Source organism: Lycium barbarum, chromosome 7, assembly GCF_019175385.1.
Source record: "Lycium barbarum isolate Lr01 chromosome 7, ASM1917538v2, whole genome shotgun sequence".
Lineage (NCBI taxonomy): Eukaryota > Viridiplantae > Streptophyta > Magnoliopsida > Solanales > Solanaceae > Lycium > Lycium barbarum.
In genome coordinates, this window is record NC_083343.1 from 107,524,430 (window position 1) to 107,549,669 (window position 25,240).

The window sequence follows — 25,240 nt, forward strand, 5'->3', positions numbered from 1 at the left end:
ACTCATTGTCTTAAAATAAATACTTTAGTTTAATGACACTTTTTATTTTTAATATGAAACATAAGAGGTAAAAGGTAAACAAACACCTAAACCCTATTAACGTACGGTCTATGTTGGAATTCAAATATTGCACGCTTAAGAGTCTTCAATTAATAAAATTAGGATTGAAATTGAGAAGCAATTTTTGTTTCAAACTCTGTTTTACCCGTGAAAACTTTGTTTTACCAAAATAGCCAATAAAAATATAATAGAATTAGACTAAAAGGGTACTTAAATCGATTAGTATTTTACGGATATTTTTATCGTTCAACATTATTATTCGTCTTCGATCTCTTAGAACAGTGTGTTGTAAAATTTTGCTCTCCAATATTACATTTCTATATCATTCAATTTATTTGGTGTAAGCTAAAGATATTATGAGATCACCATACCCAATAAGAAGATTAGAATGAAAAAGTAATATTAATAAATGAACAATACTGCCAATTAAGAAATTAAATTAGAAGTAGTTGCATTCCTATGTTGTCTTGATCTCAACCCTTATATTTAAGGTTTTATCGAAACAAAACAAGTCATGTTAAATATTAACAGGAAACAGAAAACAAAAAGCACGTCAGTAATTAATATAACTAGGGATTTTTTTTTTAAAGTCTTATTTTGCTTGAACTTGGTAATTCTTAAAATTCAAAGAAATATGTTTTTTGGTTAACAATGGTTATGTGATAATGACTAAGTAGGAATCCTTGTCTCCTACTAACTCAAATTTAGAAGGGAAAAAAGGAAATTGGAAGCACGTTGGTTTTAGGATTTTTATTTTTCAGTTGAATTCGAAGTCCTAGATTGTAGGAAAAAAATTAATGTTACAATTTTATCCAATATGAAATTATGTTTTAGAGAAAATTTCAACTTAAAAGGATATAAAAGTCGTTCAATATTTGAAGGATATTTTGGTCAACCAACATTTATATTCATTCTTTTATAATAATATAGAATAGATATAGATAGATAGATAGATAGATAGATAAGTCACGGATAAAACTTTAAAAACACAATATTTAATAGTATATAAATACATGTTCATAACCTAAAAGTTGGAACGAGTCATTTTATACTCTAATACAAATAGGCCACTAAGTAAGAAAGCTTGAAAGTGGTAAAACACTCAAATTCAAACTCCCTAAAGTAATAATTTGGTTTTTTCGATTTTTCGGTTTTTATGTTCTAAATCCGAAACCAAACCAAAAAACCAATTTTTTAAATTTCTTTATCCAAAACAAAAATAAAAATAAAACCCAAATTAAAATTTGACTTGGCTCGATTTGATTTTTCGATTTAATCCGAATAATGCACACACACCGAGGAAGGGTGAAATATATAATAGTAACGAGAGGAAGACCGACAAAGCGAATGACAAATCTTCAAATGATACGTTACACTAATATCATATTCAGACAATCCAAGCTTAGTGCTAATTAATTACATATTGTAATGCTCCCTCCATCTCAATTTATGTAATACATTTTTCTTTTTAGTCTGTCCCAAAAATAATAATACATTTTTTTATTTGACAACTATTTAATTTTAAATTTTATTTTTTACGCTTAACGAGATGATCTATAACCACACAAATAGCTTTGACTTATTTTGGACTACATGATTCAAAATTCTTCCTTTATTTCTTGAATTCCGTATCCAGTCAAACTATATCGCACACAAATTGCGACCGAGGGAGTAATTTATGACGGCTCAAAATCATTTTCCTTCTCCAATTTTACTTTATTAACAGAAATCGGCACAAAAAATCTCCGTACCCGAAGTACATTCGATTAACTAATTTTGAAGCATATGGGGTGTCAGTGTCACATGTCACATGTCACGTCCGATAGAAAAGGGAAATATATATATATTTCCATAAGACGACGTTGTATCCATGCAGGACCTGTTCAAAAGTTCCATAGAAAAAGCGCTACTATTTTTCTGAAACCAAAAGGATCGTTACACGGATATTGTGTTTTTCAAAAGTTAAACCAATTCAATATGGGTTAAATTTTTTGTTGTCCTTACACCCATAGATCATATAATTGTAAATAAATTTCCAATCTACAGGCATTGATCAAGCTTTGAGTTTTCACACATGGGTATGTCCTCAACATTTTTTTTTTGATGATCTGCTTTTCATTTCCATTTTGTTTAATTCTTCCAATATTCACAATTTCCATTTTAATGATCTGTTTTTACTTTGGATGCCATTAATTCGAATTTGTCATGATATATAATCCGATGCTAGTTATCATTATATTTTTTGCATTTTGTTTAATTCCTCTTGCGTTATTATTAGTATTTTCCCCCTGAAAATGTGCTCTGTCTGTAAAGATTAAATTTTTATTTCTTGCTTGGTATTTTTGCATAATTGATTTATGTCAATTTGATCTTGAATTCTTGATCGTTTGTCAGACTTAGTGGGTTTCCTTCAATTATCGATGTTCTTGTGGCAAAATGTAACTAACTTTGAAATACGTTCAATTTGATGATTTGTTCTATGGCATGTCCCTGGAGGGACCTAGTTTGATGATTTAATTAATGTAAATGAATTGCATCTTGGCATGTTTTCACTTGGGAACATTTGAACACTGAAGATAAATTAATTAGTGTTTAATCTTGGACTTGTTAACAAAGTAAGGTCTGCGTATATTCTACCCTCTCCAGATCCCACTTGTGGAATTACACTAGGTTTGTTGTTGTTGTTGTTTCTTGGACTTGTTTTTCGTTTTGTTATTTTATGCTAGCCTGGGAAGAGGCCCACCATATGCTTTGAGGGTGGTTTAGTTCACGAACTAATTACTTAGGGATGATCATTTAAGAATTGTTATGCACTAAAAATCATAGTACAATGTTGTTATGCAAGGACTTTTAATAACTTTGATACCAAAAGGATTAGTTTTTAATAATTAGTGCACATGTACATGTTTTAGTTTATAATATTTGAACTAATGTAGAATAGCATGATCTTTTCTCCTATTTATGGATAGATGTACCTTCTTACTTAAGAAGCTTGACTCTGTGGCCTTCAGCTTTTGGATGAAATGTGATCTCTTTTCTATCTTACTATATAGAATTATGATACATTGTGGGTTTTATTTGTTTACAAACAAAGGATGCTGGTTCAATCTAAGGCTTCTTTTAAAAGTCGGGTTCTTGCTTACTTTATAACATATGCTTTCAGATAAAAAAGATGTATGTTGTTCCACCCATCTCATTGATGGGGATGGGGTCTTCAATGTTGCTGGAGTTGAAAATTTCATAAAGGAAGTTAAACTGGCAGAATGTGGTCTTTCATATGCGGTAGTATCCATTATGGGCCCACAAAGTAGCGGTATTAATTCTTTCTACATCCATTATCAATTTGTAATCAACTAATGTAAATTTGTCTTGGTGGTCTGTCTGTCCTTATGCTTAAATGACTCCATTATTACCCCCCTTCCTAACTTCAAATGAGATTATTCCAGGGAAAAGTACACTGTTAAATCATCTATTCAGTACTAACTTTAGAGAGATGGATGCTTATAAAGGAAGGTATGGGTTAGTCGTTTAGCTTATCACAGTCATTCTCTGTATCCTATAAAACCAAGCATTATTGATATTCTTTTCAGGTCACAAACCACAAAAGGTATCTGGATGGCTCGGTGTGTTGGGATTGAGCCGTGCACCCTTGTTATGGATTTGGAGGGCACCGATGGGAGAGAACGTGGAGAGGTTCGTTGAAATGACTATCTCAATGATGATTTACTTATGCATAGAATCTGTCTATGGATAATGGATCCACTATTAGCTATATTATTTTGGCAATTGTCAAATTTTACGATTGATTTGTAGCCACCGAGTTTCCCACTATTAATGCTCATCAAGTGCTGCCTACCTCACTCAGATTTTATGTTTTTTATAGGATGACACGACATTTGAGAAGCAAAGTGCACTATTTGCACTTGCTGTTTCTGATATAGTGCTAATCAATATGTAAGTTTTCTTTTAGTGTGTGACTTACATGCACTAGATAAATTAAAACCTGAAAAAGAAAAACAAATGGGCAAGTTGTTTAAAAAGTTTGAAATTCAGGTGGTGTCATGATATTGGTCGTGAGCAAGCTGCAAATAAGCCTCTTTTGAAGACTGTTTTTCAGGTATAATACAAGATGTTACCTTGTCTGAATATTTGAATCACTGTTTTACTGATTAATTTTACCAGGTTATGATGCGGTTATTTAGTCCTCGTAAAACGACAATGCTGTTTGTTATACGCGATAAAACAAGGGTAGGTTCCTTCTTCTCACATACGGTTTTGAAGATATTCCGACATTGATTGTATCTGATGATTGTTGAAAAGATTATATAACTGGTTGATTTCCCAATGTATTTGTAGACTCCGCTTGAAAACTTGGAGCCTGTTTTAAGGGAAGATATTCAGAAGGTATCATATCCCTGATTTTCATAGTATACATATTATTGTAGACTCAATTGTTGATTTTTATTCGCTTCTATTTGATGAAGATATGGGATTCCGTCCCAAAGCCGCAAGCTCATGAAGAAACACCTTTAAGTGAATTTTTTAATGTGAGTCTCTTAATTTAAGATCTCTCATAAATTTCTTGTTGCATGATTTTCTGTTATGCATATGCATGTACTGAAATTGATTGATATGTCCAGGTCGAGGTTGTTGCTCTTTCTAGTTATGAAGAGAAGGAAGAGCAATTTAAAGAGCAGGTAGACACAAATCAATTACTGGAAATTAGTTGATCGATTTATCTCCCTTTAGTTTGGTCTTCTTCTCGACCCCCCCCCCCCCCCCCCCCCCCGCGCCCCCCTCTCTTTATAATTTTAAATCTGTTTGCTTGGGCGTATAGTGTTTTTCAACGTACTTAGATAACTGATTCTTTTGTTTGAGCTTTGGGTTACTAGATTATGTTTATCCTTGTAAAGGTGGCTAGTCTAAGACAGCGATTCTTTCATTCTATTGCACCTGGAGGTCTTGCTGGAGATAGACGTGGAGTTGTTCCTGCTTCAGGCTTTTCATTTAGTGCGCAGCATATGTGGGAGGTTATAAAGGAGAATAGGGACCTTGACCTCCCTGCCCATAAGGTTATGTACCTTGAATTTGCTCAATTGAAAATTCAGTTGATCATCCATATCCTTGTTGATGTGCTTGATTTAAACTAAATACAGGTTATGGTAGCTACAGTACGCTGTGAGGAAATTGCCCATGAAAAATATGAATCTTTCATTGCAAATGAGGTATTTGAATTGTTTTAAATATTTGGTGAATTACATATGTTCTTTTCCATCAACCAATTTGAACATTGGTATTTACATGTAATAATTAATCTTTTGTTATAGGAGTGGTGTCAATTGAAAGAGGCCGTGCAATCTCATCCTGTGGGGGGCTTTGGGAAGAAGCTTAGCTTAATTTTGAACACTTGTTTAACGGAGTAAGAACACTATCTCATAACGTGTGCTTTATAGCTCTATGCGTATATCTTTCCTTTTTCCTTCTTTCTCATACACACGAAAGTAGCTGGGTTACGTTTCAGATACCAAGTGACGTTTGGAAGGGGTATTTTTATGTCTGAGGGAAGTATATCTATATAGTGATATTTCTTAATGTTCTCTTTTCTTCCCTCCAGAAGGATGCACTTGAGCACTCTTGCAGTAAGAGGGGACCACAAAATTGTGTTTGATACCGCACTATTACTAAGGCTATGGTATTGTGTTATTGATAGTTTGTCTTAGCTTTTGGGTTTGCCTGGTACAGTTCACTGTAAAGGGGCCTGGATCCACACCTGGTAATACTTTTAAAAACGTATGAAGGAAATTGTAATGTGAAAGAGAGTTGAGGACAAAGGAAAGACTCACAAGTATTGGCTTCTATAACTGTTTATTTAAATCTACTATTTCGGCAGGAGTGCTTGGAATTTTGTCGTGTCTTCCTATTACCTATTTGTATCAGTTTGATGATTAGCTTTGTATTGGGGTTTTAAGAAGGAAAGGCTGATGGAGTTGGTTAGTTTTTTAGATTGATGGTGGACTAGGCCTCTCGTTGAGGTAGTAGGGGAGCTACTCATTTTGGGTGTTAGAATAAGGTAGGAAAAATAGCAGCTGTGAATGGTCGTCTTTTACAACCAGATTCAAGTAGGAGGAATAGCTTTTGGTGGATTGTGCTGGAGTAATAAGTATTAAGGTGCCATTAGCGATGTAATATGAAACTGGATGAGAGTAACCCGTCTTCAGTTAATGTATTTTCTTGTCTGGATGTCCTCTTTAAGCGGATTAATCATTTGACTTTATTGGACGAATTAATCCATAGGTGGTTGGATGCATTAAGATCCCTCCGTATTAGCCCATAGAACTGATGATTTTACCTCTAGGATATAAGTAGAGGAGCTGTTTCTCTTTCTCTCTTTTTTCCGCCCTTCTAGCCTCTATCTTTTCCCTTGGCGGTGGAAAACTTTCTCCTCCTCTAACCTCCATTTTCCTTTCTCCTTCCTAGAATAATGATGACAACTTGGTGATACTACCCCCTCCATTCCTGCATGCACCATTTGCTCTTACTACTCCTTTTCTTAAGGAAAATAGAACAAATCCTAGTTTGATGGTTGTAATAGGTGTAATTGGATATATGTAGTGTAGTTTTTTAAGGGAATATGTGAATTCATAATATTCAGCTACAAAAATGCTCGACTGTGTCCTGTCATTAATTATATATACTAAACAAGTATACTGGATAGTAATTGCATCCACAAACCCCTCATTACAACTCAATATTTGGATGAGTATAAGGTTCTCCGAGTTGGCTACCAAACAACAACCAGGGCTTTTTTCTTTGAGTTTATCCTCTCCTTGAGTGTTTCTTAGTTTTTCTACTAAAATTTGTCTAAAAACTTCATTATGAACTCTACCTTATGCTAAGTTGGACATCAAAATTCATACTGCTCCCTCGTCCCTGCTAGTTAAAGGAGTAAATTATGTGAAGCGTGTCATACAGTCCTCCTTTACTAATTCCCAATAATCTCATCAATAAAATTTTGAAAGTAGTGTTCTAGAAAGTGAGCACTCTGTTGCTTAAAGAAGAGCAAGGTGAGGTGACGTTAAGCGAGCTAGGTAAGTAAGGTGAGTGCTCCCAGGCAGAGAGATGACAAGTTTTATAAGTAAATACTTCGGGCTAAGGAGAAAAAGAAAACCCAACCAATCTTACAAAAGATAGGGGCTAAGTTGGGAATTTCTTCTGCATTGCTGCAATCCAACCAACGTTTTCTATGTCTCTTCAGAAGATCGACGAATGCATTTCAGTGTTTCTTCTCTCTTCTTTTCTTTTCATCTTCTCCAACCAACTATTCTTCATGTTAGTCTTCGATTATGCTTGAAGTGGAATAAGATTACATTTTTGTATTCTCTTTCCACAATGCACACTTTGTGTTTGCTCCATTTCTCGCTTCTCCAGGATCCTTCTGGTCGTATTTTCATTTTTTATGCTTTTGAAAACTGTTGTTAAAGCTCATCATATTCTTTTTACACCCCTATAGTACTCTACTCCCATAATATTTCCTTTCTGATGTCTTTATTTCTCCATCTTTCCCCTAGTGCTCCAACCTTCTCCAGCCCAATCTCGTTCTCCCCCAAAAAAAGATAAAAAAGAAAAGAGAGCCCAGGTTGACTTGTTATCTTCCCTTAAGGGAGTTTCCTTAATTTATTAATCCCAAATTATCTATAAATCTTTGTTCAAATGTAAAATGCCAATTGTTATCACAATTAATTGTACAGTTTATAAGAATAATTCTGAAACTAAAGAAACATGTGGATGTAAATTGTATTGGTTAACTTTGGCACGCTTTTTAGGCCATTCCATTTATAATTCAGTAAACAACGTATCCACTATCTACATTTGGGATGGAACAGATTCAGCCATACAAATTTCTCTATCTCTCATTTCTTCATTAGTTGGATCAAGAACAATACAGTTAAAGCTATATGCAAAGCTGGGCCTGTGCATCATTCTGGAATTCTGCAGAATCACGTCTCGTATATGCATAATTCTATGCTCTTCTTCCTTGATATACATGTTACGAACTTGTATCCATATTGAAAATAATAAGCACATATGTACCAGAGTATAAGATTTTGTTTCTTTTTAGATATGATGCAGAGGCTACATTCTTTGACGAAGGAGTGAGATCTACAAAGAGAAAGCAGTTGGAAGAGAAATTGCTTCAGGTAGTGCGCTAGACAATGCTCTCCCCTAAACCTGTTTCACTGTACTAATATATAAATACTGAACTCACCTTTCTAGTTTTGATGATTTGACCAACAAAACTTGGTGGATTCCTTTCTAGTTCAGTGCCAATATAGCAGTTACTCTGTGGACTGCTGATGTCATTGCTTTTTCCCTCCCCATTAGAAAAGTTTATACTCCCACCATTTCAGTTTTTATGATGGTGCTTGACTAGGCACGTTTAAGATGATCATTTTGACTTGTATAAGTTAGTTTGATAGAGAAAACTTCACATAAAAGTTCAAAAACTCTTCCATGAGTTTCATCTGCATTCCTAATAATTTTCTATCATTTCTACATTCAAATGTCGCTGTGTGTGGATACGAATGCTTGAAATGGAAAGCATGCTTTTGCTTGTTAATGTACTAAATTTGCTAGAGACTAAAAGAAGAAAATTCTTGATGACAGACTTTGACAGTGTGTGCGCTTTCTACGTTCACGTTTGTTAGGTTTGAGGTGTCTAAGTTGTGTAGTGGTGGTGGTTGTATATAGCTAACTGGAGTTTGTTCCTTATAATGATGTATCAACTAATCGTTATTATACCTATACAATAAAGATTTCCATGAAACTATGGTGATAATTGCTGTAATATGCAACTTGATGCACGGTATCGCACGGTATCGCTGCATACATCGTGGCTCATGCCCCTTTTGAGATGGCCATTTTCTTTAACCAAGAAGAGATATTTTCTTTAACCAACCTCGTGATTCATCCTTTTTCTCTGTTGTAGCTTGTGCAACCAGCCTACCAATCTATGCTGGGACGCATACGATCTGATACTTTAGAAAGATTCAAAGAAGCATTTGATAAGGAACTAAAGGGAGGTATAGGGTTCGCAATGGCCGCTCGTGAGTGCAGTGGGTCTTTTATGTCCCAGTTTGATGAAGAATGTGCAGGTACAGGAATAACCTGCCATTGCTGTAACCCCACTCTATTTATTCTGTTCAACAGACAAGATCATATTATCTGTCAGTACTGACCACGCTTTAGCGAAGTGCTCATTTTTTTTTTCTTAACACCTTGCTGAGCTTGTAGTTATCAGAGTGAACTAAGACAAACATTGGTGACTGATATATTTGCTTAGTGTATTATGTTGAGCTTAGTCCCACACATTGCTTTTTGAAATTGGTATACTTATACATTATTTCGCAGATGCTGTTATTGACCAAGCAAAATGGGACTCGTCCAGAGTTAGGGATAAGCTCAAGCGTGATATAGATGCTCATATCGCTGAAGCTCGTACTGCCAAGCTGGCTGAAGTTAATACTCTCTATGAGGTATGAAGTTCAATAACTGTATATTAGCCCTTGTAGTACGTATTAACATTTACTAAAACTCGGTTGGATCGTTCGCTAATTTTTGTTACTGGGATTTTGAGATCCAAGTAATTTGGCATTTGCCGGGAAAAAAATTTCAATGTGATGATACATTGCCATCTGAGAGCTGAATGGCTCGGAGAACATTCCTGATATCAATATATATTTCTTTGTTACAACTTGATCTTAGATGTTAACAAATAACAGGTATCGTTTTGAGATTGACTGTATCTTTAGATATAGTTATGCTGACACTGAATGAGATTTTTTGTCCAGACAAAACTACATGATGCATTAGCTGGACCTGTTGAGGGTCTTTTAGATGGAGCTTGTGATGATACGTGGCCAGCAATGAGAAAACTGCTTCAGCGTGAGACTGACACAGCACTCACTGGTTTTTCGGCTGCACTTTCTGGTTTTGAAATGGATGAACAAACAAAGGATAGTATGGTCTTGAGATTGAAGGATTATGCACGTGGAGTAGTTGAAGCAAAGGCAAAGGAAGAAGCTGGAAGTGTTTTGATTCATATGAAGGACAGGTACTGATATTTGGTCATCTTGTTCTGGAGTTCTGACATGGAATATTTTCGATATAAAATATATGCTACTGACATAAAAATCATGGCAGGTTTACAATGTTATTTAGCTATGATTCTGATTCAATGCCACGAATTTGGACCGGAAAGGAAAATATTCGAGCTATTACCAAAACTGCCAGATCAGCTGTATGACTGAATTAATCTTTCTTTTTCTCGGGTGTTGTTTAAGGTTTGAATATCACATAAGTGTCTGTTTTTTTTTTAATGCTCTCCTCAGTCTTTGAAGCTCCTGTCAGTTATGGCTGCAATTCGTTTGGAAGATGAACGTGATAGCATAGATAATATGCTGACTGTTGCTCTTGGGGATGGAGGTGCTTCAACCAAAAAAGGCACCGAGTCGCTTGATCCTCTGGCCTCTAGCACTTGGAATGAGGTAACTTGCTTAGTCGATAATATGGTTTCTTAGAAGTTATTTACAAGAAGAGAAGAATGGTCAAAGAAAAAGGTTACAATATGAATATTTTCTTTGAACCATCAACTAAATTATCAATTTTTATCAGTGCAGTACTATATATGCCCTTCTATGCTAACCTTGCCGCTTGGTCTAACATTTGCATTTATTCACCTTTCACATTTTGGTAATTAGACCTGGAAGATCAGAAAGATGCATGCAGATGTTCATCTCTTGAAATTACACTGTTATTGAGTAATCTTTTTCTCTTCCATGTTGGACCTGTCATATATTATCTTATGGTTTAACTTTTTATTGTGCAGGTTTCTGCATCAAAAACTTTGATCACACCAATCCAATGCAAATCGTTGTGGAAGCAATTTAACACTGAGACTGAATATATTGTTACACAAGCCATTGCTGCTCAGGCACGTTATCCTACATATTGCAGACATCTCTGTGATTTTTAGAACTTCACTCCTTGTATACTTGATTTGTTTGTCAGTATGGAAGATTTAAAACTCCAAATAACTAGAAGGTTTATGGGGATGTCTGGGAAAGGGGAACATACTAAAGAATGGGATTAGGAATAAATTTAATGCAATTTTGTACATTAAACATCAGAGATTTGATATTCGTGTACCAAAGAATTAGCACCTTTTAACTAAAGCGCACACATTAATTGCTCTTTCATTTGAAGTCCCAACAAACCTTCATTCTTTTTTTCATTTGAAGTCCCAACAAACCTTCGTTCTTTTTTATGTTTTTCGCATTTGACAACACTTTTCAGTACATTTGCACCAAACAATTTAAAGGTGTAATCACTAGCTTAAGAAAAGTTCCAGCTTCAACTCACATTATACTGTTGTCTTTTAATTTGATTCCAACGGTTCTCTGAGCCTGTCAATTGTATGTTAACATAGCAGTTTTTCTTAGCATGTGTTGTGGCGTCTCTATTTGATACTTTAATCAAGATAAAGTTTTCTCTTCAGGATTGTAATATTGACGGACCCCTTTGTGCTTAGCTTCTGATTATTTTCTTAAAAAAACTTTCAGGAGGCCAGCAAGAGAAATAATAATTGGCTACCACCTCCATGGGCAATTCTCGCCTTGCTTATTCTGGGTTTCAATGAATTCATGACACTATTGAGGTATCATTTCCTACTTGTGGATCATGAGTAAGGGTGTCAAAAAAAAAAAAGGGGAAAAAGAGTAAGGGCGTCAATGGGTAGAGAGGGCCAGGATTGTGTAAGTCAAAACAGCAGTACAGTTATGACCATTTCGTTGAAAATGCTCGGGTAAATATGAGTTGGGTCAAATATTTATTCAGTAGCAGGTCATAACCCAACCTGACCCAATTAAGACCACTTCTCAGTTTCTTGTTAGAATCGGGTAGAAGTTTCTCTATCCATTTATTTCATTCTTTATTCTCCCTTTTCGTTCTAGAGATTAACTTATTCACTTTTAGTTTACCCCTTGAATGGAGGTTGAAATTAACTTGTTAATATATACTCTTTTAGCCCATATCAAACCCCAAGATGGCTCGATTTAGGTTCAACATATTTTGCCCCATCTTGAATTATGTCCCTCTCCCTAACCTGTGAATTTTGGGCGGGTCAAGAAATTTGGACTAATTTCGACACCCTTAGTCATGATACCCCGTAGTTTGATGAATATAGGCTTTTATATGCACCTGATAATGAGGTGTATCCACCGTGATCCCATAGCTCATGTTGGTTTTTACTCTTTTCAGAAATCCTTTGTATTTGGGAGTCATATTTGTTGCCTTCCTACTAGTGAAAGCTCTCTGGGTGCAACTGGACGTATCTGGTGAATTTCGCAATGGTGCTGTAAGTATTGAATCTGATTTGTTAAGAATTAAGTTTTGTTGTTTAAGAAGCAGTTTAACCAAATAACGGTTACGAATCTCTCCATCTTGCTGATATAGAGAGTATTGTTGTTAACTTCCTCCATTGTCCTGAAGTACAGTTCATATAATTTTCTGTTGCAACTGACTTTCTAGTAGTCTGTTTGATAAAGTTCATGCAAAACTAGAATTGCCAATACAAATAAGTTGTAATCTTTCAATAACGTCTCAATTCATTAGTTCATTATACTTGATCTAGTCTGCTATGGTAAGACACATGTTTACCTTCCTTTCTATTCTGCGACATTTTTTTAGTTAACTGTTTAGAGTTGGACGAAAGGGGTCTATACGTGAATCAATGCAAACACGTTGTACATAAGTATGATTGGTTTACTTCCATATTTTTAGTTAACTGATCTTGGATACATGTGTTGGCAGCTTCCTGGATTTCTCTCTTTAGCGACAAAGTTCATTCCTACAGTCACCAACCTTCTTAGACGACTGGCAGAGGCAGGTCAAAGGAAGGCGAATGATAATCTTACTCCTGCATCAAAGTGGAAGGATAATGGGGATGACAAAATGATGTAAATAGTGGCGGATCAACAATGGGTTCGCTTGTTCGACAAAACCCAATGATTTGGGGTCGAACTCTGCATATGTGCGAAAAACAAATATAGATAGAACTAGATATACATTTCAAAACTCACAACATCTAAATTCTGGATATACGAATACGATGGGAAGTAAGTCATGTTTATAGAGCATTTTTCTGTTCTGTGGCAGCAAGTTTTTATGTTTATATTTATAGGAACTTACTGATGGAAGTTATATACTGTATTAAATGAGATGTGATAATCTTTTTTCTGGTTTTGTAATTTATATATGGAGGAGAAAGACTATTGTAACTTATATTTCATTTTTGAGTTCCTTTTAAAAAATAAATAAATTTCGGTGACATTTTTGTAGAAATTTTGCTTATCTAATACCCTTTTGTGAATTAATTATTTCTGTTTTCGCCCCTGCTATCTTAAGGTCCCACCTCACTTGCATGATGTACAAAAATTACTAGCGTACTTTAACTGAAACTCAAACCAAAATTTAGGATCATTTATTTTTTTACTTATCCAAAATAAAGTACTATCAATCATGGGAAAATTTAGATTGGGGTACAATAAAATATGAGATAAATAAATATTCCCTTTATTTTCTAAACATGAAAAAGTTATTTAAACATTGTCTTATAACTTCACAAATTAATAGTACAAACATTGTTGAAAAATTATCTAACAAGAGATAATGCAGCGAACATTCTAATCATTTATGTGCCTTAGGTATTGCTCATACATGTTCTGTTATTTCATACTTTGATTTGTGTAAAATAATACGGAAATTACGGCGCAATGTTGTTAATAAGGATCTGAAAGTTTGGATTTTTTTTTTTTTTTTGCGCGGATTGCCCTTCATATGACTGGGCTTTAATTTTTGCCCCTACTTTTCATTAAATAAGAATTTGTAGGTCAACGTACCCTTATTGGTTGGTCTACAAAATTAGAGATTTTAGGTTCGAATCCCAGTAAAGTAAAAACCAAACAATTTCACCAAGCAAAATTTCATAGAAACTATGCCTTGTCCAGCATATTTATCTAGAAATTAAGTTATCTAGCATAAGTTTATAGAAACTATGTCTATTCGAGTAAAGTTACATAGAAACTATGTCATATCCGGCATAATTCTGTAGATTAAGCTATCCTACAAAACTATGCCTTGTCCGGCATAGTTCTGTACAAATTAGGTTGTCCTACAGAACTATGCGGTACAAGGCATAGTTTCTTGTGTCAGAGGAGATAAAATTTCAAGAATCTTCAGTTTTTGAGTATTCTAACTTACAATAGTAATTTTCATAAGATACTGTATAGTTAAATATATTTGACTTGTTCTGAGTATATTTTAACAAAACAATGTTACACTTATCTAACAAATTTTTTATCACTTTATTTGTTTGTTTAATGTGAAGAAATAATAGTAGAAAAAAAGAAGGAAAGGGTAGATATATCTATGTACTGTTAAAAACTGAATAATTGAACTAAAACCGATAACAATCGAACTGATAAATATATTATATTTGATTTTGACTAAAAATCGATACAAAACGAACTGTGAACACCCCTAATTAATGATGACGCATAAGGAAGTCCTCATGTGTGAAACCTAATAAAGAACAATAGAACAAGAAGGATAAAGATGAAGAATAAGAAGAAGAGACTCTACTTGCTAAAGCTTTTTTTTAAGAAAGTTAAAAAGGTTCCGATAACAATCGAACTGATAAATATATTATATTTGATTTTGACTAAAAATCGATACAAAACGAACTATGAACACCCCTAATTAATGATGACGCATAAGGAAGTCCTCATGTGTGAAACCTAATAAAGAACAATAGAACAAGAAGGATAAAGATGAAGAATAAGAAGAAGAGATTGTACTTGCTAAAGCTTTTTTTTAAGAAAGTTAAAAAGGTGAAACCTAATAAAGAACAATAGAACAAGAAGGATAAAGATGAAGAATAAGAAGAAGAGACTGTACTTGCTAAAGCTTTTTTTTAAGAAAGTTAAAAAGGTTCCGATAACAATCGAACTGATAAATATATTATATTTGATTTTGACTAAAAATCGATACAAAACGAACTGTGAACACCCCTAATTAATGATGACGCATAAGGAAGTCCTCATGTGTGAAACCTAATAAAGAACAATAGAACAAGAAGGATAAAGATGAAGAATAAGAAGAAGAGACTGTACTTGCTAAAGCTTTTTTTTAAGAAAGTTAAAAAGGTTCGCTAGAAGGAGGGCTTGAACCTCCGACCTTGTGGTTAACAGCCACACGCTCTAACCAACTGAGCTATTCCAGCTTCCTGTTTACACAAACCAATTACTAAATATTAATTTTATATTTAACGTTACTGTCTCTAATTAAACTGAATCCGTCAATGTATTCTCCATTTGTTCATGCACTCACCCATCTTGAGCCCAGAAGAAAGAAAGGAAAAAATAGACAAAGACAATCTTTAATATATAAAGTTGTATTTCGGTGGTTTTATCCTAGCTTCCGGTGTGTAGGAGTATTAGATAAATAAATGAATAATTAAATAATTTATACTACAAAACAATGAGAAGTGACTTTAGATATATTCATTGAGTTAATGAGAAATATACTCCCAAAAGCTATTGCGTGTTAATGCACTTGTTAGCATTTTAGCTTGAAATAAGAGGCGGAGCTTGAAGAAGCGAAGCTGGCTTAGAATAGTAACCTATTATGTTGGATACACCTCGGTCCAAATTGACACACTTTTCTTTTTAGTCAGTCCCAAAAAGAATGACTTATTTTCCTATTTGATAATAATTTAATTTTAAACTTTACTTTTTACGCTTAACGTGATTATTTATAACCACACAAATATCTTTGACTTGTTTTAGACCACAAGATTCAAAAGTCTTCATTTATTTCTTAAACTCGGTGTTTAGTAAAATTATACCACATAAATTGGGACGGAGAGAGTATGTAAATGGAATGAGTATGAGTTTGACCGTCCTTCAACACTTCATGAGTACTTAGATAAATAAATCGGAAGCACTTTGAATGTTAAGAGATTTTAATGCTACTAAACATTATTAGAACTTTACATGGAAAACAGAAAATCGCTACAACTCACTACAAATAGCATTATTAGACTGAATCATATTCAATCGTCAACATGCGGCAACGTGTTGAAACCACTTCAACAAAATTGCTCAGAAACTTGTAAATTTTTTAAAATGAATGGGGGACTGATACATTTTTGGACTCTTTTAATTAACATATCATTTGCTTCAGGTCCTCTGTTTCTTTCTGATCTACGGCTTGGACCATGTCATTTCTTCATGTGATTCAAATTACCTCACCAAAAATGACAAACCTCCATAATTTCTGGTTCAGAGCAAAGTTTTATTAAAACAAGACGAATCATCTGTTAGCATTCATGTTCTATCACAAGAACACAGAAACGGAAATGAAAATCCAGGATCGCGACAAAAATGTATTAAATTTTCAAAGCCTCTATCACAAGTCAATACAAATCCAACTTGTGTAATGGCTGACCTACTACAAGTAGCTAAATAATCTTTGGAGTAAAAGAATTAAAATTAACAGAAAGAGGACATTCTATGAAATAAAAACGTGAATGGACTCAAGGATGGACAACATTTCCATCCTAAGGAAATAACCTCTAAAAATTTGGGGACGACACTTCTAAAGAATGAAGCTCAATTCATCTCTTTTCACAAGCATTGTGATGCTTCATCTGAGAAGTGATCTTGTCAAATGCTCACGAGCCGTTGCCAAAGCTTGACTGATTGTCTGAAAATTTATAGAATACACCAAAATGCAGGTTAATATCTACGCCCAAAACAATGCGAAGAGATCTCCCTAGGGTATAATGAACACCGTCGCTCTTTTAATATGTAAAAAGTGGGGTTCCTTTTTAGATAAACAGTAGAAACCAAAAGCTCTCATCATCAGTTGTATCTCAAAATAAAAAGATGCAATGACATTTTCAACTAGAGTTTGTGAGAGGCTTCAGAAACCGAGAGTTCATTGGCCAAAGAAACAACTCAACCGAGGTTTTGCATGAGATATTCACGACAAGTTACCAATTCAAAATAAAGAAAACTTTGCATTGGAATTGGTTTTATCAAGAGAGACTTTTTTCCAAACAAAGGATAAAATAAATTTTTAATTTTTGGTTGTGCTAAGGAAAAGTTAGATAAGTCTCCTTAAAAAGATTGGGTAACAAATACAACCTAAGTTTCGGACTAATGCAAAGTTGATTGATTGAATGAATACAACCTAAATAATCATCTCGCCTTTTCTTTATTCTTCTGGTAATTAGAGTTATAAATATGGCTCATAATATTGGCATGATTTTGGGGAAGTTTAAATAACCCTTTCAAATATGTTGGCCCCTAAGATGTTCTAGCTAAGCTCAGTGAATCAGATGTCTTGAACTATTGCCCAACCAGCAAGAAACCTGCACCTTTCCTAAAGGTTGAATACTGTCTAAACTATGATTCGGAAAATACTAAGAATGTGTTGCTTACCTGTTCGGAAATGGGTGACCCATCATCCATATTATGACTGGCAACTTTGCCAGCAATGACACTACCATCTGTTTCAAGAATCATCCTGCCAATTATTCCAAAACACCAAAAAGTTAAAAGGTAAAAGAACCCTATGTAAAAAGCTTCTGTTTGAAAAAGAGGACGTAGCTTTATAGGATTCATAGAAATATGCTCTTGAAGAATAAACTAAATGTTAATTATTCTCATAGACAAGCATTATCTAACAAGAGAACTGAGCCTCTATCAAAAACACTATAGGAGAATTTCTCATCAGGCGGAGGGTCATAGACCCAAAATGTGTTTACTATAATTCTGACATGAATTTCTGGTTTCTCCAAACCACTAGTACTCCATTATTCCATTGTCTAAAACAGGAAATAGAAACAAGGAGGGGGGGGGGGGGGGTGGAGGGTGGAGGGGGGTGTAAAACTTGGATTGGAGTTACACTGGGCAGTAGGCACAAACAATCTAACAAAAAACTCAAACTTTACTAGCCAATTACCAATACACACGCTCCAACTGGTTCAGCCCCCGCTTCCCCCACCCACAGAAAGCAATGAAGGAAGAGTATAACAGTCAGGTCTGATTAAGATAAAGCCTCGCAAAGTATATTCAGCTGAACTACCCGTTCCCTTGTTTCCATCTCTTTCTTTTGGGAGGGCAAACAAAAAGAAGATAAAAATTTGCAAAACTATTAAAGGCAGTAATACTGAATGGGAAGAACAAGTCACTACAGATACATGACAAAGGTAGCAGCGAAACAAATAACCAGTCCATTTTGAACCAAGAGAAGCAACAAGCTGGTATAGGCAGCAAGTACTTGTTCTTCCCAACAGATTGGTCTGACACTTCAGTGCTTTCCACTGCTACATTTGTTGTGCATTTGTAGTGACTTGTTCTTCCCAACATATTGGTATCAGAGTCGATGATTCGGCAGGACGAATAGGAAGACGGCAGCGAATATGAAGACAGCGGAGGGATTAACTTACTACCTTTACCCGTCTTTAGGTCGATTTAGTACCTTTACCCATAGTTTAGAGACGCAAACACAAAAAAAGTCCTATGGGATTTGATGGCCATAAATATTGGGATGGTGTGAGTGGGGCACACTCACATAAGCCCAAGAATCGTGGTGATGGTCATGTGGAACTTAATTTGAGGGGTGATTGTCGTGTGCGCGAACAAAGTTCCACATTGGAAGTTAATAAGAAGAAAGAAGTCATATATAAAGTATAGTGATACTCTTAATGGTGTGCGGCCTTTTCAGAAAAACCGTGTGGACTTGACCGAAGTAACAATATCATACCATGTTAAGTGATTTTCTTGGGTTGACTTAGCCCAACAATACTCTGGTAAAGTACAACACAGGAAATTGCAAGAACACTGTCTTCCACTGGCATATTACATATTTTGATCTGCACCGTTCACCATTATCTCATATTCAAGAGAAGACCTTCCTTGGGCTCAGCATCCCATCTGAGCCATGGAAGAAGGCATTTCCAAATAACTGCTAAAGGTAGGAAATCATTTCCGCACAAATTCTAAAGTATGGAAGCTAGTTAACACTAGTCTATTGTACTGGTTGTTCAACCTATTCCAGGATGCAGCCCCCTTTACAGCAAGACAAGTTTTGAAGCAAATACTTATTCCCAGAGGATGCAATACTTAAGCAGCACAAAATGACAAAATAAAATTGCTAAAGGATAACTCGTAAGAGTTTCTATAGCAGGATGACAGCACTTGTGGAAAATAGAAAAAAGGAAAAGCAAAATTGGAAAAATGAGAACACATTAGAGAACTATGTAGCCTACCCTCCATCCACAATCTCATCAAGGCACAGAAGAATCAAATCCAAGTTTTCAAGGGCCTCCCTCTGTTCAACATTACTCCTGAAACAAAGCAAAATAGGTTAGACAGCATATACTTACATATGAAAAGATTAAAAAATACATGAATAAAGATTTGGCGTATGGTACCTGAGTAGAAGGGTAACTGCATCATAGAAGCCCTGGAGAACAGTGGCTAGAATTAGTTCATTTTCATCATCACCTCCGGTCACAAAGAAGTGAAGGTCTTGCACAAACTTATAGACAACAATGTTATTGTCAAACATTGCTATCTCCGCTGCAAATCAATTAAAGTAGAGAATCCTATAAAAAAATGAGATCCATAGTACACAAATAAACATAAGAACAGTATTTATTCCTTAAGAAACTTTGAACACAGGCAAAAAAACAAAAAGATCCAGTGGACATAAAACACATTATCCATGGTTAAAGAAAATTTAGGTAAATACAATTCCAGCTATAAAGATCAAAGAGAAACCAAAAGGGTGAGCGCCAGTACCTTCAGTTCGAGCATTTGTCTTTTGAGTCTTGGTAAAAATAGACTTCTCAAAAGCAAGCTTGGCGCTATGTGTTGGCCAGTCATCACAGTAGTATTTAACTGCTACACGCTTTCCTTCGGAATCCAAAAGAAGTATATTCTTTACCACAGGGCAAGAACCCTACACATATCATATGACCATTCTACCATGAGTAATCATTCACCCATTTTATGCAGATTCCAACTTCAGCAATTTACATTCTTCGTTAGACTAAATTACAACGACAGATGGAAGTTTACGCTGACCTGGTGCACTGACTACTTTCTAGTCGAACTATATACATACAGTTTTAAAATATATATTTATGCTAAGTTCGCACCTTTTTCACAAATTCATGGTGAGTGCATTGTCATTTTGCATCAAGTTAAGAATGATGAGTTCAGATCAGCTAAAATTACACAAGATTTGATCAGCCAAATTTTTCATTAAAGAAAAAAGATTTAATCAGCTAAATGACACATAATAATAAATACATTACAAAAAGGCTATGTATCCATACATATGCATCTGTAGCTACTGTGATCTAAAGGTGCAATAATTAAAAAAATGATAAGCTAGATCAGCTAAACTTACCCCAAGAATTCATTTTTTCTCTATTTTTAATGATTAATATTTAAAAAAATGATGAGCTAGATCAGCTAAACTTACCCCAAGAATTCAAATCTCTATTTTTTTATGATTAATATTAAAAAAAAAATGACTAGCTAGATCAGCTAAAATTACCCCAGGAATTCATTTTTTTTCTCTATTTTTAATGATTAATATTTAAAAAAAAAATGATGAGCTAGATCAACTAAAGTTTCTCAAGATTTCATTTTTTTCTCTCTCTTTTAGATGATTAATCAACCCCAGATTAGTAACATCCTAATTAATGATCCATAGAAGACTGAACAGAATTGTGCATTGTGATCAACTAATCAATAGCTATTAGATCTTGTGAGAATTGTACACTTCATTTGAAAAAATTAAAGATTTTCAGGGGTAATTAAACTATAAGAAACAAGGGAAAGAAAACATACGTAATGGAGAGGAAATGCCATTGATGGAAGAAATGATTTACAGAGAAAAAACTGTATGGTTCTTGATTTGGAAGCTTTAACTGTTTGGCTGGTAAGAGTTATTTTTAGTAAGGGTATAAATGGGCTATTCACGACTTACGAGTTATATGGATCTACACTCTTACAGAGCCCGTTTGCGATTCGCGACTTTTGTAGCACAAAAAAAAAAAAAAGTTAAACTAAATTAGCATTAAAAAAAAATATATTAGTAAGTTTCACGCACTAAATTAGTGTGTGAAAGGACCAAACTGCAAAAATGCAACTTGGGCCTTTCACGCACGAATTTCGTGCGTGAAGGAGGTCTTCTGTTTTTTTTTTTTTTTTTTTTTTTTTTTTTACCTTTCAAATCACGTTTTTTTCCATACTTTGGACAAAGATTAGTCATGTTTCAAAACCCCAAAATATCAATATTTTATATAAAACTTCATATCTTTTTTTGCGTACAATAATGTCGGCTCAATACATTAAGTCCACCTAAACGTTTGGATCGTCGTTTTAGGGGTTCTAAAGTGCCCTGGAGTAAGTTTTGAAACATGTCATATTTATAGGGTTTTGATTTAAGTGTTTTATTATATTTGAATGTACAAATATAAATATTTGATTTAATAATAATTCATCCACTACGAGAGGTTTATACTAATAAAAAATAATTCATTCCATTTAATTACAATACTAATTCAAAGCAATACAATAATAAATTACAATAACAATACAATCTTCAAGTTCTAGAGGCTCTATTACTTCGAGACGTGCTTGTACTACCACGGCCTTGTTGCCCACACGAACGCTTGTCATGGCCATATTGCTTACATGTAGAGCACTTGCGAGAGTAAGTTCTTTCACTAACATCCATTTGATTGGGTCTACGACTCCGTGAGTTAATGCCCAATTTCTTGATGTAGTCCTTGTTAGCAACCATCGAAAACGGATCGTTTGGCCAATAAGCTTCATTACCAAGTGGGTGGAATTGGCCGGAATATGCTCTAAGGTAACTGTGGACCTTGTATTCCCCCGCCACATAACTTGTTACCGTTTTTCTTATTCTTTCGAAGCACTTGACAGCATGAGAACACGGCATGTGGTACGTTTGCCACTTACCACAAGTGCATGTTCTTGTTGCCTCATAAACGGTATGCACGTTTCCACCCTTACCGTTGTAATAACCCGTCCTAACTTTATACACATGTTGAATTGGGTCATACTCGGTCATTTGGTGATGCTCACATATTTTTCTATAATGCTCCATATTTTTTAAGGGCTTTGGCATCCATGTCCCGCCGTCGGCTAATATCGCTCTAGCATGCCTTGTCCTAACAACAAATCGCTCCACAACCTGCTTGAAAGTCATTCTCACCATTGCGGTGATAGGTAGTCTTCGAGCAGATTTCAGCAAGCCATTGAAAGACTCTGAGCTGTTTGTTGTGAGCATGCCCCATCTTTTGCCTCCATCAGCATGAAGCGTCCATTTTTCAACTTCGAGCTTCATCAACCAAACGTATGTGGGTTCACTCACTGCCTGATCAGATCTATTTTTGCAGCCCATTTTCGTTGTTGATGCTCCATCGCAGCCCCCCACATCAATTTTTTTAGAGTGCCATTGTGAAACTTTGATTGCAAATTTGCCTTCAAGTTCCTTAAACAATAGCGATGGTAAACAAAGGGAGGATGCCACCCCGGTAAATTATCCATATTGTGCAATATGCCTTTATGACGATCAGACAACACGCATATGCTGGTACGATCCTTAATAACATGAGTTTTCAAATGGGTCAAAAAGATCCCCCATGTGTCGTTGCTCTCGTTAGCGGCAATTGCGAAAGCAAGAGGAAATATTGACCCATTGGCATCCATTCCTATTGCAATTAGGAGTTTGATGTCGTAGGCACCATATACATGCGTACCATCTATGGATATCACTGGTCGGCAGTGAGCAAAACCATCAATGCATGGTTTGAATGTCGAAAATACGAAGTTGAAGATTTTTACCCTCTATAAGCCGCCACTCTACAACAGTACCATTATTAAAATGTTGTAGACCTGCCATATACCTTGGCAGCGATTGAAAAAAGTATGCCAATTTCCAAAGACCATCTCAAAAGCGCGTCTACGCCCGAGAAATCCCTTTTTGTTGCTTATAGTTTTACTATATACGGTTTGAACGTTTCGAATACAATCTCTGATGGGGAACCTGCACAAGTTTAAGCAAACAACATTTAGTAATGATCTTTCAATTGATATAAGACATATAACGTACTAGGTAGGATAAGTTACCTTGGCGTTTCGGCAATGTCTTTAAGTAACACTTGAGCAATCATGTTTGTATCTAAATTATAATGATCTGCTCGATTTTCTTCCATATCACAAGTGTGTCTTTCGCGGAATTTTGTGATAGCCCACATACCATCAAGCTTAACAATTCCCCGAAGCAACCACTCACAGCCTTGATACCGTCGTCTACAAACTAGCCTCCATATCTTTGTGTTTGACTGATCAACCTTAAACTCCCTCATGTCCTTAAAACAATAAATTTTGACAGCCCGTTGCAACGCCTTTTTGGATGCGAACAACATTCCCTTTGCAAGGTAGCATCGATCTTTGTTGAGATCCCTTGGTTCAATCCAGGTTTTTAGGCGACTATTATCATCTTCTCTTGTGAAGACAAATGCATCATCACGACCCTGCAGGCTGTCAAGATAAGGGATATTGTTAGAATGCTACTGAATTGGGCTTTCAGAAGTTGGGCTTTCAGCCATCGGTGGTGGTACGTGGTGGTGCATTTGTTCTTGTTGGTTTTGGCTTTGAGGAATATTGTTGGTCATACCAACTTGAACATCATCATCATCTTCATCATCGGTTACCTCTGCATTATTAGCTATTTCATCGTCATCACTTGATGATGACTCATAATAATTAGGAAAATCTTCATTATCAAGTGCATTCATCCTCCGACATGAAAAGTAACATAATTTAAATACCAACATATATATATATATACAGATAATTTAATATCAAGGTGATGAACTTACTGTTGTTCATAAGCACTGTCATGGTGTGGAGAACGATCAACTCCACCGAACTGAGAGGATTGACCAACATCCATATTTGGTACCACTGGCGAGTTTTGAGAATAGTTTCTATAAAGATTTGAAAACTGGTTATTTACCAATTCATACAACACGTGCTACTACACATATTCTGTACATACCCAAACTGCTGTAACGCGCGGTCGGGCGCGTGATACTCAACGATATCCATATGTATCAATGGACACCGCGACATCCACATGTGCTGACCAGCCCTACAAAACACTGGCAGCTCATCCAAAATATGATCATACGACGTCCATATAAAAGCTTGTAAAAAGAATTGAACTAGTTAACAATAAAAGACTAAAATAGTAGCTATGTGGTCTAGCGTGTGAATCCAAAATATGAACATACCGTCTGCGCCGTCATGCAGTCTAGCTGTTCCCTAAACGGGAGAAAGCTGTGATGCGTCTCCGCACGTCGGCGTACGCCTCGCGACCATCTCCGCGCGTATGGCATCGGCACAGTAAGATAGTCAGCGGGAGGGTGAGCTGGTATGGGCTAAAAAGGTCTCAACCTAGTCCACACCCATATTTGATATAGTCATTTAAAAAACATTTTATCAGTCGTCGTTTTAAAAAAATATATTTTGTGTTTAATTACACACACTTAAATATATTACCTGAAGGAGCGAGCAAAATGCAGGGACCTCTACTCTCGTGCCCATAGAACATCGGCATAATCCTCGATACATGTAGCCCAGCACAGTAGCGCCCTAACTATAACATCCTATCTCGGAGAGATCGTCGATATACCGAAGATACCTCAAGCTCAAATGTGAACCCGAAGTGTTCGGGAACAGGATGGCCCCGAATATGATGAGTAGGTATAGACGCGTGCGTCGGTCAACATCAGCCTGAGGCGTGTCCTCTCCAATCGGATGCTGCATGTCTGTGAGGCGCAAGTGAGCGTAAAGAGCCGACAACAAAAGCCGACTTTGGCCGGAAATATGACCATCCAGAGCCGTGAAACCGGTGAGCCTATTCAACTCATCCCGGTAAGGCGGCAGCACAAGAGGCTCCTCAATATACAATGGACGTCCATCAACCTGTAGCCCATAAATGACCT

The 25,240-nt window shown here is 35.6% G+C and overlaps 2 protein-coding genes and 1 non-coding gene across 3 annotated transcripts; 1 reads left to right on the forward strand and 2 right to left on the reverse strand.

Annotated features, from left to right (window-relative positions):
* Window positions 1-3,213: 3,213 nt before the first annotated feature.
* On the forward strand, window positions 3,214-13,446 carry LOC132602392 (protein ROOT HAIR DEFECTIVE 3-like). Its single transcript, XM_060315263.1, has 22 exons — window positions 3,214-3,373; window positions 3,507-3,573; window positions 3,651-3,753; window positions 3,944-4,014; window positions 4,114-4,177; window positions 4,243-4,308; window positions 4,417-4,464; window positions 4,545-4,607; window positions 4,701-4,757; window positions 4,974-5,132; window positions 5,217-5,285; window positions 5,388-5,479; window positions 8,180-8,258; window positions 9,047-9,212; window positions 9,469-9,593; window positions 9,909-10,171; window positions 10,261-10,357; window positions 10,449-10,604; window positions 10,946-11,050; window positions 11,679-11,773; window positions 12,376-12,472; window positions 12,928-13,446. Exons 1-22 carry the CDS (start codon window positions 3,214-3,216, stop codon window positions 13,075-13,077), a joined length of 2,352 nt encoding a protein of 783 aa, XP_060171246.1. The 3' UTR covers window positions 13,078-13,446.
* Window positions 13,447-15,323: 1,877 nt separating this feature from the next.
* TRNAN-GUU (transfer RNA asparagine (anticodon GUU)) lies at window positions 15,324-15,397 on the reverse strand. Its single transcript has one exon. It is a non-coding gene; the product is annotated as a tRNA-Asn (tRNA).
* Window positions 15,398-16,548: 1,151 nt separating this feature from the next.
* On the reverse strand, window positions 16,549-21,205 carry LOC132603718 (coatomer subunit zeta-1-like). Its single transcript, XM_060316904.1, has 6 exons — window positions 21,048-21,205; window positions 19,989-20,148; window positions 19,619-19,766; window positions 19,454-19,531; window positions 17,622-17,706; window positions 16,549-16,881 (listed from the first exon to the last, which is right to left on the reverse strand). The coding sequence occupies exons 1-6, from the start codon at window positions 21,066-21,068 to the stop codon at window positions 16,822-16,824; spliced, it is 552 nt and encodes a 183-aa protein (XP_060172887.1). The 5' UTR covers window positions 21,069-21,205; the 3' UTR covers window positions 16,549-16,821.
* Window positions 21,206-25,240: the final 4,035 nt, after the last annotated feature.

Coding starts and splice junctions, on each gene's coding strand:
- LOC132602392 (XM_060315263.1), top strand. CDS start 3,214: ATGCTTTCAGATAAAAAAGATGTATGTTGTTCCACCCATCTCATTGAT. Junction 3,374..3,506: donor TATGGGCCCACAAAGTAGCG/GTATTAATTCTT, acceptor AGATTATTCCAG/GGAAAAGTACACTGTTAAAT. Junction 3,574..3,650: donor ATGGATGCTTATAAAGGAAG/GTATGGGTTAGT, acceptor TATTCTTTTCAG/GTCACAAACCACAAAAGGTA.
- LOC132603718 (XM_060316904.1), bottom strand. CDS start 21,068: ATGGCATTTCCTCTCCATTAC. Junction 19,767..19,988: donor GACAAATGCTCGAACTGAAG/GTACTGGCGCTC, acceptor ATTGATTTGCAG/CGGAGATAGCAATGTTTGAC. Junction 19,532..19,618: donor GCAGTTACCCTTCTACTCAG/GTACCATACGCC, acceptor GCTTTGTTTCAG/GAGTAATGTTGAACAGAGGG.